Source organism: Lepidochelys kempii, chromosome 2 (genome assembly GCF_965140285.1).
Source record: "Lepidochelys kempii isolate rLepKem1 chromosome 2, rLepKem1.hap1, whole genome shotgun sequence".
NCBI lineage: Eukaryota > Metazoa > Chordata > Testudines > Cheloniidae > Lepidochelys > Lepidochelys kempii.
The window spans coordinates 272,553,477-272,566,528 of NC_136381.1; the positions used below are offsets into that span (position 1 = coordinate 272,553,477).

The 13,052-nt window shown below is 46.1% G+C and overlaps 1 protein-coding gene across 18 annotated transcripts in view; it reads left to right on the plus strand.

Annotated features, from left to right (window-relative positions):
- SMARCD3 (SWI/SNF related BAF chromatin remodeling complex subunit D3) overlaps positions 1 to 13,052 on the plus strand; it is a 225,019-nt gene that overhangs the window by 153,749 nt on the left and 58,218 nt on the right. For 17 of the 18 annotated variants that reach the window (XM_078851894.1, XM_078851895.1, XM_078851892.1 and 14 more), the window contains one exon: positions 8,893 to 9,015. The exons of the other annotated variant lie outside the window; for it this stretch is intronic. In XM_078851894.1, the coding sequence (XP_078708020.1) occupies positions 8,893 to 9,015 (123 nt within the window). The remainder of the gene's footprint in view (positions 1 to 8,892; positions 9,016 to 13,052) is intronic. 18 annotated transcript variants of the gene reach the window in all.

The window sequence follows — 13,052 nt, forward strand, 5'->3', positions numbered from 1 at the left end:
ACACGTCCACTGCTTCCCCTTCATCCACAGAACCAGTTATCTCATCATAGAAGACAATTAGATTAGTCAGGCATGACTTTCCCTTGGTGAATTCATGCTGACTTTTCCTGATCACTTTCCTCTCATCTAAGTGCTTCAGAATTGATTCCTTGAGGACATGCTCCATGATTTTTCTGGGGACTGAGGTGAGGCTGAGCGGCCTCTAGTTCCCAGGATTCTCCTTCCCTTTTTTAAAAATGGGCACTACATTAGCCTTTTTTCAGTCTTCCAGGACTTCCCCCGATTGCCATGAGTTTTCAAAGATCATGGCCAATGGCTCTACAATCACAGCCGCCAATTTCTTTAGCACTCTCGGATGCAACGCATCCGGCCCCATCGACTTGTGCACATCCAGTTTTTCTAAATAGTCCCGAACCACTTCTTCCTTCACAGAGGGCTGGCCACCTCCTCCCCATGCTGTGCTGCCCAGTGCAGTAGTATGGGAGCTGACCTTGGTCATGAAGACAGAGGGGAAAAAAAGCATTGAGTACATTAGCTTTTTCCACATCCTCTGTCACTAGGTTGCCTCCCTCATTCAATAAGGGGCCCACACTTTCCTTGGCTTTCTTCTTATTGCCAACATACCTGAAGAAACCCTTCTTGTTATTCATAACATCCCTCGCTAGCTGCAACTCCAGGTGTGATTTAGCCTTCCTGATTTCATTCCTACATACCCGAGCAATATTTATATACTCATCCCTGGTCATTTGTCCAATCTTCCACTTCTTGTAAGCCTCTTTTTTGTATTTAAGATCAGCAAGGATTTCACTGTTAAGCCAAGCTGGTCGCCTGCCATTATTTACTATTCTTTCTCCACATCGGAATGGTTTGTCCCTGTAACCGCAATAAGGATTCTTTAAAATACAGCCAGCTCTCCTGGACTCCTTTCCCTTCATGTTATTCTCGAATGGGATCTTGCCCATCAGTTCCCTGAGGGAGTCAAAGTCTGCTTTTCTGAAGTCCAGGGTCCGTATTCTGCTGCTTTCCTTTCCTCCTTGTGTCAGGATCCTGAACTCGACCATCTCATGGTCACTGCCTCCCAGGTTACCATCCACTTTTGCTTCCCCTACTAATTCTTCCTGGTTTGTGAGCAGCAGGTCAAGAAGAGCTCCGCCCCTAGTTGGTTCCTCTAGCACTTGCACCAGGAAATTGTCCCCTACAGTTTCCAAAAACTTCCTGGATTGTCTGTGCACCGCTGTATTGCTCTCCCAGCAGATATCAGGATGATTGAAGTCGCCCATGAGAACCAGGGCATGCGATCTAGTAGCTTCTGCGAGTTGCCGGAAGAAAGCCTCGTCCACCTCATCCCCCTGGTCTGGTGGTCTATAGCAGACTCCCACCACAACATCACCCTTGTTGCTCACGCTTCTAAACTTAATCCAGAGACTCTCAGGTTTTTCTGCAGTTTCATACTTGAGCTCTGAGCAGTCATACTGCTCCCTTACATATAGTGCAACTCCCCCACCTTTTCTGGCCTCCCTGTCCTTCCTGAACAGTTTATACCCATCCATAACAGTACTCCAGTCATGTGAGTTATCCCACCAAGTCTCTGTTATTCCAATCACATCATAATTCCCTGACTTTGCCAGGACCTCCAGTTCTCCCTGCTTGTTTTCCAGGCTTTGTGCATTTGTATATAGGCACTTGAGATAACCCGCTGATTGCCCCTCGTTTTCAGTATGAGGCAGGAGCCCTCCCCTCTCACACGCTCCTGCTCGTGCTTCCTCCTGGTATCCCGCTTCCCCACTTACCTCAGGGCTTTGGTCTCCTTCCCCCGGTGAACCTAGTTTAAAGCCCTCCTCACTAGGTTAGCCAGCCTGCTTGCGAAGATGCTCTTCCCTCTCTTCGTTAAGTGGAGCCCGTCTCTGCCTAGCACTCCTCCTTCTTGGAACACCATCCCATGGTCAAAGAATCCAAAGCCTTCTCTCAGACACCATCTGCGTAGCCATTCATTGACTTCCACGATTCGACGATCCCTACCCTGGCCTTTTCCTTCCACGGGGAGGATGGACGAGAACACCACTTGCACCTCATACTTCTTTATCCTCCTTCCCAGAGCCACGTAGTCTGCAGTGATCCGCTCAAGTATCATTGATGCCCACTTGGAAAAGCAGGAAGGGGTAGTGGTCCGAGGGCTTGATGAGTCTCGGCAGACTCTCTGTCACATCACGAATCTTAGCCCCTGGCAAGCAGCAGACTTCTCTGTTTTCCCGGTCAGGGCGGCAGATAGATGACTCAGTCCCCCTGAGGAGAGAGTCCCCGACCACCACCACCCACCTCCTCCTCTTGGGAGTGGTGGTTGTGGAACCCCCAACCTTAGGACAGTGCATCTCATGCCTTTCAACTGGTGGAGTCTCCTTCTGCTCCCTTCCCTCAGATGTATCATCTGGGCCACTCCCCGCAATGGTACCTGTGGAGAGAACATGAAAACGGTTACTTACCTGTATCTGCGTTGCTGGTACATGGACGTTTCCCCTTCTTCTTCAGGAGGTCACATTCTTCCAAATTTCTTCACCGTCCTCCTGTCCCCACTGCGCAGTCTGCTCTGAATCTTCAGAACCTTGTGCCTGTAGAAGCATATCCCGACGTCTGTCCAGGAAATCTTCAGTTTCTCTCATGCAATGCAGAGTTGATACCTGTTGCTCCAGACCTTGAACCTTCTCTTCCAATATGGAAACCAGCTTGCACTTCGTACACACAAAGTCGCTTCTGTCCTGTGGAAGAAAGACAAACATGGCACATCCAGTGCAGGTCACAACAGCTGAACAATCCCCATCCATATTACTATCCTACTACGAGATTCCTCAGGAGATGCAGTAATTACTCAGAAAAGTCATTAGGGTGTAAGCCTCAGTGGGCTCACCCCAAGCGAACTCCAGGCAAACTCCTGCTGTTTGCTGCTCTGCTGTCCCCTGCTGCTCAGCTGGTTCGCGGAGCACCAGCTTCTTTAAACAGCCAGGCTCACCTGATTCCCTCTGAAGCATCAGGCACTGGCCACTGCCAGAAGACAGGTGTAATGATTCTGCTGCTGGTGGGACACAACTGAAAGAATCAGTTCAGGACAAATTGTTTAGAGCAGGGCAATCACAGCCCAAAAGGTGGGGTTCCTTTATTACTAAGGCATTAGTTAGATGGTGTCAGAGTAGCAGCCGTGTTCGTCTGTATTCGCAAAAAGAAAAGGAGGACTTGTGGCACCTTAGAGACTAACCAATTTATTTGAGCATGAGCTTTTGTGAGCTACAGCTCACTTCATCGAATGCATTCATGCAAGTACAAAAGTTAAGAATGTAAGCATTGTGAACTATAGTTAGTTTTCTAAACAGACTTGGTTGATTTCTAGGAATGCTGCTTATTTAATCAAACTTATGAGCTCCACCGGTTATTGTGAATTGGATGCCTGAAGAACTCAGAGATAGAAACAGCTACTGTTCATATGGTTGCAAGATCTGTTTTCCAGTGTATATGTGAGACTCATGTTCTAGTATAGTCTGTTCCATTCTGCATAGGTTCTTATGCTGTGTTCGTTACCATAGTATTTGAGAGCCTTCTTTCTCTTTTTCATCCTCTCTCCAGGAGGAAAATTGAGAGAGCACTATAGTGTTTTGTTTTGGTAGGTTTTATTTTTTTTAAAATGTATGTGCTGCTATACCTGTATATTATTGAAAGGAGGTCAAAGAAGTGTCTTGAACTTTAAGTGGAAGGTGATAGTTCTTAGTTCTGTGGAGTTCAGTTCACCGTCTTGAACCAGTCCTCACGTAAGTTCTATCTCCTGAACATGATGAACATTACTCTTGTGGTGGGCAGTTCCAGTGTACCTGAGGAACAGATATATTGATCTTGGTCTTCATCCTGGAGCTTTACATGATCTTTTCAATATCATGGTCCCAGGCTCCTGAGCACCTTTGTAATAAAGACCAAGACTGTGACTTGATATTCTGTGGGAAGTTAGGGTACAGAGAACAGGTGTGATGTGCTTGTGGTGATCTGTGTTGCTGAGATGTGCTGTTACAATCTGTGCTAGCTGGCATTTCCTAATAGCGGATGGTGTCATAACCAGGTATATTGCATTGCTGTAGTCCAGCAAGAAGGTAACAAAGGTGTCTATAACTGAGGCAAAGTCATCATCTGCCAGGATGAGATGGAGTCTCCTAATGAACCAGAGATGTAGAAAGCAAAGTTCACAGATGCTGCTGTGTGAGAGCTTTAGCATCAGCAAGGAATACAAAAGTGCATGTGAGCTGTGAAATGAATTGACCAACTGTGAGTGTGAACCATCAACCAAAGGAAACAACACTATGGTTGCAAAGTGCTTATACTGCTAACCAGCGTTACCTTTGTCTTGCTGGGGTTTAGATTCAGGCAGCTGTTCTTCATTTGAAAGCCGATCTTGTCCAAGATCTAGGCCATCTTGGTAGTAAAGGTGTAGTTGTATGTAGTGAAGGATAAGTAGAACTGTATATTATCTGCATATTACAGCATTTGAATTATTGTCGTCTCACCAGGTTTCCTTTTGGCTTCATCTAGATGTTGCATAGGATCAGAGACAGAACTGGTCTCAACGGGACTCCATAAATTGGGCATCTATCTGCAGTTTTCCAAAACTGCCCTCTGCATGTGTCCATCCAGGAATGACTCAAATAATTTTAACACATTCTCCTGGACTTCTGCCACCTCTTTGAGGCAGGACAACAGTATGTGACAGTGTCTAATGCTACAGTGAGATCCAGTAAGAGGAGGATGACTGTCTGCCTTTACCTGTTGACAGCAGCATATCCTCTATCAGTGCTATTAATATGCTTTTTCTGTCCCATATCCTGGCCTGAATCCAGATTGTGTCAGGTATAGGTTGCTGGCTTTGGTTAAATGAGTTCTAGTCAGCCTTTGGCTAGCTTCTCTATGAGTTTGAAAGTTTAATAATGAGTAGTATTTGGCTAGAACCACTGTATCCAGGGTAGGCTTATTCAATGTTCATCAGACTATTATATATTTGAAGGAGGAAGGGAAGATTCCTCCTTGAATAGGGATTGATTGTTTTGGTCAAGAGTGGAACCACTTATTCATGACTCTCTTGCACTAGCCAGGAAGAGGAGGGGTCAGATTCACACCCATGCTTCTTGTGAAGTGAATGGGCTGGAGTCTGGGAACACAGATGGGTTGTTGGTTGGCTGGCAGAGGGGGATCAGATCCCTGCAAGCCAAAGAAACTTTCCTGAATGTGTGTGATCATTTCAGTGAAGTAGGAGGATAGTTCTTCACAGTGCTGGGTTCTGCTGTGGGCTGCAGACATCATGATTAATGAAGCCATTTAACACCTCAAATAATTTCTTGAGTGGTATTTGAAATGGAGGCTGATCGAAAGGTTCTTTTGGCCTGTAACACAGGTTAAAGTGAGCTTGAAGGAATTCTTTGTCTTTCAACCTGTCTCTTCCAGTCTTTGTTTTCTGCTGTTGGTACTTGAGTTTTTGTCCCTTTGTCTTCCTCCAGCACAAAGTTTCAGAAAACAAAGATCTGTGTGGCTGATGAGGAAGGAAGTGCCTCTGCGGGGGCAGTTATGGTGAAGGTCAAGATTCAAGTATGAGGATAATGGTTTCTCAGATCCTCAATATCTTGACCTGTTGGTGGAATGGTGCAGTCCTTTAGCATGTTTTGGAATTTGATATGGTCCATGAGTCTACATGGATTAATCAAATTCATGGGTCTTTCTTTTTGCATTGGTGTTGGGAGATCTCTGATTAATGCCCTTACTGGGGTGATGGTCTTTTCTGAGACAATGGCTGGTTTGCGATGTCCTCTGTATGAACATCTGATTTGAAGAACAGCTCACATATGTGAGTTACATATTCTGCTGGTTTCTCCAGGCACCTTTGAGTCCACCATTTATTATTAGTTATTATTTGTGTAGCAGTAATCACATGCTCACGTGCATACAAATAGACTGTCCTGGCCCAGGGTAGCAGCCTTTGGGTATGTCTACACTGCAGTAAAACACCCATGGCCAGCCTGTGTCAGCTGACTTGGACTTGTGGGGCTCGGGCTGCGGGGCTATACAATTGCAGTGTAGATGTGGACTTGGGCTGGAGCCTAAGTTCTGGGGCTCCATGAGTGGGGAGGGTCCCAGAGTCTGGGCTCCAGCCTGAGCCTGAACCTCTACCAAGATGTTTTATAGCCCTGCAGCTTGAGCCCCACGAGCCTGAGTCAGCTGACATGGGCCAGCTGCAGGTATTTTTTTGCAGCGTAGACAGACTATTTGAGTCCATCATGTTACACCTGAAGAGTTTACAAGCTAAAAGCAAGATACATAGAATGCAGGACACACTAGGAAATCCATAGGTAAGCATCATTTAGCATTGTTATTCATAATTATTATATGATTCTTCCTCGTGGCACAAAAGGAGACAGGTTCTGATACGTAGGGTGCAGCTGACTTGTACAAGAACATGAAGGAAGTGTGAGAAGCTTAAAATGGATGTGTTAGGCAAGGGGAGCCAGTGGAGAGCTGCAAGGAGAGGTGTGATGTAGTCTAGTTGACAGGGATGAAAGATAATTTTACCTGTCTCATTCTGAATGGATTAGAGGAGACTGTGTCGATATCATGGTTGGCCAGAGTAGAGGAGTTAGCAGTAAAGAAGACAGGAAAGATCAGGGTTTGAAGAACTGGCTCTTTGGACCATCTAATTGGAGATGAAGGGGCAGAATTTTTGTTATATTGAGGAGGAAAAAACAGAAGGATTTGGATATAGCCTGAATATAAGGAGAAAGTGAGAGTTAGGTGTTGAAGATGACCGCCATGTTGCAAGTTGGCATAACAGGGAAGATGATGGTGATGTCGATGGTAATGAATTAAGTGGAGAGGGTTTAGAAGGTCAAATAAGGAGGTCAGTTTGAGTCATGATAAGTTTGTGTAATCAGCAAGCCTTGCAGAAAGAATTATTGAGAGGGAGGCAGGTCAGGCGGGAAGAGGTGGTTTTGTGAGTCATCTAAGAAGGTATGATATTTATGGAGATTATAAAGTTTGCAGTGTAGTTGTAGCCGTGTTGGTCCCAGGATATTAGAGAGACAAGGTGGGTGAGCTAATATCTTTTACTGGAAAAACTGTTAGTGACAGAGACAAGCTTTTGAGTTACACAAAGTTCTTCTTCGGCTCTGTATAATTCGAAAGCTTCTCTCTTTTACCATTATAAGGTCTGATGGTTTATTGGAGCCACTTGTGTGCTCACAGGTACAAAACCCACCACACTGGTTGCTAGGGGAATATTATGGGTGATCAGAGCAGTGCAGAGATGGGGGAGATAGCTGTGCTGGGAATGGAGGAAAGTGATGGGATAAATAGTTACTGGGGAGGCCTAGAGTGCATGTGTTATAGGGGGCAATTGGGGTGGCAGCAGAGTTGTGCAGGAGGGTAGAGCAGTGTGTGGGTGAACATTACAGGTAAAGCTCTGCAGGATAGGGAAATATGGTGAGGGGGATGGAACTGCTAGTGCATCTAGTTTTGCAAGTTCATATACTACAGAAACGGATGCCAATATAAGAGGGATGACCAAATTTACTGACCCTCCAAGCTGCATACAACCATCTTCAGAAGTTCAAGAGCCGAGGTGTGCCTGTCGGGGCTTGGGGCTTGAGCTCCGCGGCAGGGTGGTGGGGTTAGGGGCTTCTGCCCTGCAGAGAAGGGGGGGGTCTCAGGGCTTCAGCCCCCCAGGAGGTGCCTGATTGGGCTCGGGGCTTCAGCCCTACAGGAGTTGCCTGATGGGGCTTGGGGCTTCAGCCCCGTGGGAGGCACCCAGTGACATTTGGGGCTTCAGCACTGCAGTAACGGGGGGATCTCGGGGTTTCAGCCCCACCCCTGCTGAAGTCCCAAGCCCCAGCAGGCGCGCCCCGCAGTATTGAAGCCCTGAGACCCCCCCTTTACTGCTGGGCAGAGCCAGAGGCAACAGGGGGTGGGGACTCATGGGATCACATGCTTCCTCAGATTTTTGCCAAGATTTGCTGGCCCTGCTCCATCACATGGTGCTACTGGGCCCCCTCCCTGCACAGCAGCTGCTGGATTTGGCAAGCTGTGAGCTGCGTCTGTGGGGACAGGCTGCAGCAAACAGCTGGGAGATGTAGGGAGAACCGCTGAGGGTATGGGGTATGTGTGTGTGTGGGGGGGCATGACTCAAGCTGTTGGGGGGTTTGAACCTTTAAAATGTGCCCCTCCCCACTCTCAGCAGGCACCAGTTGTCTCTGGCAGAAGACCTGAACTCCCTCCTACAGTCTGTAAGTGGAGAATGGGGGCGGGGAGGGGGCAAGCCACACTTTATCTGTAAAAGAGCTGCATGTGGCTTGCGAGCCATGGTTTGGTTACCCCCTGCAATATAAAAATCTGGATTGAGTCATCCATGAAAGACATTCATATGGCAAGAGCTTTGCTGTTATGGCTCATCAGTGTCCTCATCAACACTGGCTGGAATTGAGAAAGGAAGAATGAGATTGTTTTAAAGCATCAGAATTATTTAATCTTTTTACAAGAAATAGTTTTCAAAAGGTTTGTAAAAACAGTAGGACTTTGACTTCCAGGGCTGTGGGGTATGCACGGTACCCTTCTTTCTTCCTTGGTGTATGGCCCATTCTCTGCTCTTCCTCACTGCTGAGGGTTTCTGAATGGAATTTCAAGATCCAGCATTTCAGTAAGTTTTGTTACATACCCAGGGACAAATGCAGACCTGAAGTAAGCTGGTGCAACTCTACTGAGCACTCAAATTCTACAGTGATAGGGGGCCATATAAATACTTAGATACATCTATATCCCAGGGCTGCCCCATGCCTGGAATGTGCGCTGTGTGTGTTATTTTCTTATCTCTGTTTTGTTTAACAGCAAAAACGGAAACTGAGGCTTTACATCTCCAACACCTTTAACCCTGCAAAATCTGATGCTGATGACTCTGACGGCAGCATTGCATCTTGGGAGCTGCGAGTGGAAGGGAAGCTCCTGGATGATGTAAGACTTGGCTGCATTTCTCTCTCCACTAGGGTTGAGAAGGGGCTGGAAGTTCCTGTTGTGTTCTGTAGGATGCTGAACTGTCAGAGAATGTCAGTGTTAGAAAGGATATCTCCAAATAGGAGTGGAAGGGCCACTACTGCTGTGGAAGCATTATGTCCAGCAGAAGCAGAAGTACAGACATAATTCTGTGGCATGTGGGCAAAAAGGGAGGGGAGGGGGCATGATACTGACAGAAGGAAAGAAAGGGAGAGACCCAAACATAGAAGGGGAGAAGAGGATTGCACTGGGGGAAATTCATTCCATTTATAGATGTAGGCTGGATTTGGGCCATACCTTGTGGAATAGGTCTTGTCTGGGGACGGCAATGTTACTATGTAGTGTGACATGAGCAGGACAGGCTGCATTGTGAGGAGTAGGCTAGAGGGGCAAGAAGAGGATGTAAGGTGGTTTGTGTTCATAGGAAGTGTAAGAGAGCATATGTAGGGGGTCAGGGCCAGGTTGGAAGAGGATTATTATTATTTTTATTGCAGTAGTGCCTAAAGGTCCCAATCAAGGTTTTAGTCCCCTTCTGCTAAGTGCAGAACACATATATAGCAAAGACAGTCTGTCGTATTCTGGGGTGCAATCCAGACCAGTGAAGGGTTGTGTCACTACCTGCCCTGCAACCTTGGGTGCCTCTCAGTGCTCTATTATTCTAGTTCCCAGCCTGTTCGCTTACAAACAGCCTAACAGCAGGCAGGTCACACTCTGAGTGACTAAGTACAGCTGCAGCCCTGGTCCAGCAGCTCTGATCCCAGCAGCCTGCCAGACCACCCCAGTCACACTCTGGCTTCCACCAGCCTTAATTACTACTTGCAGGGTGACCCCAACACACTCCCAGTCCTGAATTTTCTCCAAACATGTGGTCTGTGCTGTCCAGCCCTTTCCTTGACAGTTCAGATGTTAAAGGTCCGTTGCCCCTGTAAAGGGTCAATATTCAACAATTTGCTACTTTAATTGGCATTACCAAACAGTTCAGTTTAAACACAACACTGGATTGGTTTAAATTAAAAAATAAAACAAGTTCATTAATAAAAGAAGATTGGATTTTGAGTGAATTCGGGTATTAAAGTCAGGAACGGTTACAAGAGAAATAAAGATAGAACATGTCTTGGTAACTAAAACTCAACAAGCTAGACTTGGTTCAAGGTAACATCCTTACCACATGTTCCCAGCAACATCTGCTACCACTGAGAACAGACCAGATCCATCCTCTTTGGAACCCCCCATCAGGTAGTTGAAAGCAGCTATCCAATCTCCCCTCATTCTTCTCTTCTGCAGACTAAACAATCCCAGTTCCCTCAGCCTCTCCTCATAAGTCATGTGCTCCAGCCCCCTAATCATTTTTGTTGTCCTCTGCTGGACTCTTTCCAATTTTTCCACATCCTTCTTGTAGTGTGGGGCCCAAAACTGGACACAGTACTCCAGGTGTGGCTTCACCAATGTTGAATAGAGGGGAATGATCATGTCCCTCGATCTGCTGGCAATGCCCCTACTTATACAGCCCAAAATGCCATTAGCCTTCATGGCAACAAGGGCACACTGTGACTCATATTCAGCTTCTCATCTACTGTAATCCCTAGGTCCTTTTCTGCAGAACTTCTGCCTAGCCACTCGGTCCCTAGTCTGTAGCAGTGCATGGGATTCTTCCTTCCTAAGTGCAGGACTCTGCACTTGTCCTTGTTGAACCTCATCAGATTTCTTTTGGCCCAATCCTCTAATTTGTCTAGGGCCCTCTGTATCGTATCCCTACCCTCCAGCGTATCTACCTCTCCTCCAAGTTTAGTGTCATCTGCAAACTTGCTGAGGGTGCAATCCACGCCATCCTCCAGATCATTAATGAAGATATTGAACAAAACCGGCCCCAGGACCGACTCTTGGGGCACTCTGCTTGATACCGGCTGCCAACTAGACATGGAGCCATTGATCACTATCCATTGAGCCCAATGATCTAGCCAGCTTTCTATCCATCTTATAGTCCATTCATCCAGCCCATACTTCTTTAACATGCTTGCTCTCACTGTGTTTTCTGAAATGCTGATTTTCCTTTTCTCCCTGCCATTTTCCCCCTTGCTGTCCTGAGCATCCTGTTTATTATGTATATATAAATTGAGATCAACACACATTCCTCTGTTTAACAAGTTTTGCCTAGTCGGGGCAATGTGGTTTTGAACACGTGCTATTAATATCATGCAGGAGGATTTCATTACTTTACATATAATGTTGCTACATACGTGATATTACCAGCAAGTTATTAGTTTTCAAATGATACCTCACAAGACATATTTTGTAGAAAGATTATTACAGTAGTGTGTAGGTTGTAAATAAAGGGGTGCTTTCGGTCACACTGTACCTGTCCCTAAAGAGCTTACAATCTAAGTATGTGATGAGAGGCAACAGGTGGGAAACATAAGCAAATGTAAAGGAGTACTTGTGGCACCTTAGAGACTAACAAATTTATTTGAGCATAAGCTTTCGTGAGCTACAGCTCACTTCATCGGATGCATTCAGTGGAAAATACAGTGGGGAGATTTATATACACAGAGAACATGAAACAATGGGTGTTACCATACACACTCTAATGAGAGTGATCAGTTAAGGTGAGCTATTACTAGCGGGGGGGAACCTTTTGTAGTGATAATCAAGGTGGGCCATTTCCAGCAGTTGACTAGAACGTCTGAGGAACAGTGTGGTGGAGGGGGGGAATAGTTTTACTTTGTGTAATGACCCATCCACTCCCAGTCTTTATTCAAGCCTAAATTAATTGTATCCAGTTTGCAAATTAATTCAAATTCAGCAGTCTCTCGTTGGAATCTGTTTTTGAAGTTTTTTTGTTGAAGAATTGCCACTTTTAGGTCTGTAATCGAGTGACCAGAGAGACTGAAGTGTTCTCTGACTGGTTTTTGAATGTTATAATTCTTGACGTCTGATTTGTGTCCATTTATTCTTTTACGTAGAGACTGTCCAGTTTGGCCAATGTACATGGCAGAGGGGCATTGCTGGCACATGATGGCATATATCACATTGGTAGATGTGCAGATGAACGAGCCTCTGATAGTGTAGCTGATGTGATTAGGCCCTATGATTAGGCCCTGAATAGATAGGTGGACACAGTTGGCAACGGGCTTTGTTGCAAGGATAGGTTCCTGGGTTAGTGGTTCTGTTGTGTGGTGTGTAGTTGCTGGTGAAGATTTGCTTCAGGTTAGGGGGCTGTCTGTAAGCAAGGACTGGCCTGTCTCCCAAGATCTGTGAGAGTGATGGGTCATCCTTCAGGATAGGTTGTAGATCCTTGATGATGCGTTGGAGAGGTTTTAGTTGGGGGCTGAAGGTGATGGCTAGTGGCGTTCTGTTATTTTCTTTGTTGGGCCTGTCCTGTAGTAGGTAACTTCTGGGTACGCTTCTGGCTCTGTCAGTCTGTTTCTTCCCTTCAGCAGGTGGGTATTGTAGTTGTAAGAACGCTTGATAGAGATCTTATAGGTGTTTGTCTCTGTCTGAGGGGTTGGAGCAAATGTGGTTGTATCGTACAGCTTGGATGCAGACAATGGATCATGTGGTGTGGTCTGGATGAAAGCTGGAGGCATGTAGGTAGGCATAGCGGTCAGTAGGTTTCTGGTATAGGGTGGTGTTTATGTGACCATCGCTTATTAGCACCGTAGTGTCCAGGAAGTGGATCTCTTGTGTGGACTGGTCCAGACTGAGGTTGATGGTGGGATGGAAATTGTTGAAATCACGGTGGAATTCCTCAAGGGCTTCTTTTCCATGGGTTCAGATGATGAAGATGTTATCAATGTAGTGCAAGTAGAGTGGGGGCGTTAGGGGACGAGAGCTGTCAGCTCTAAGTCAGCCATAAAAATGTTGGCATACTGTGGGGCAATGCAGATACCCATAGCAGTGACGCTGATTTGAAGGTATACATTGTCCCCAAATGTGAAATAGTTATGAGTGAGGACAAAGTCATAAAGTACAGCCACCAGGTTTGCCATGACATTATCAGG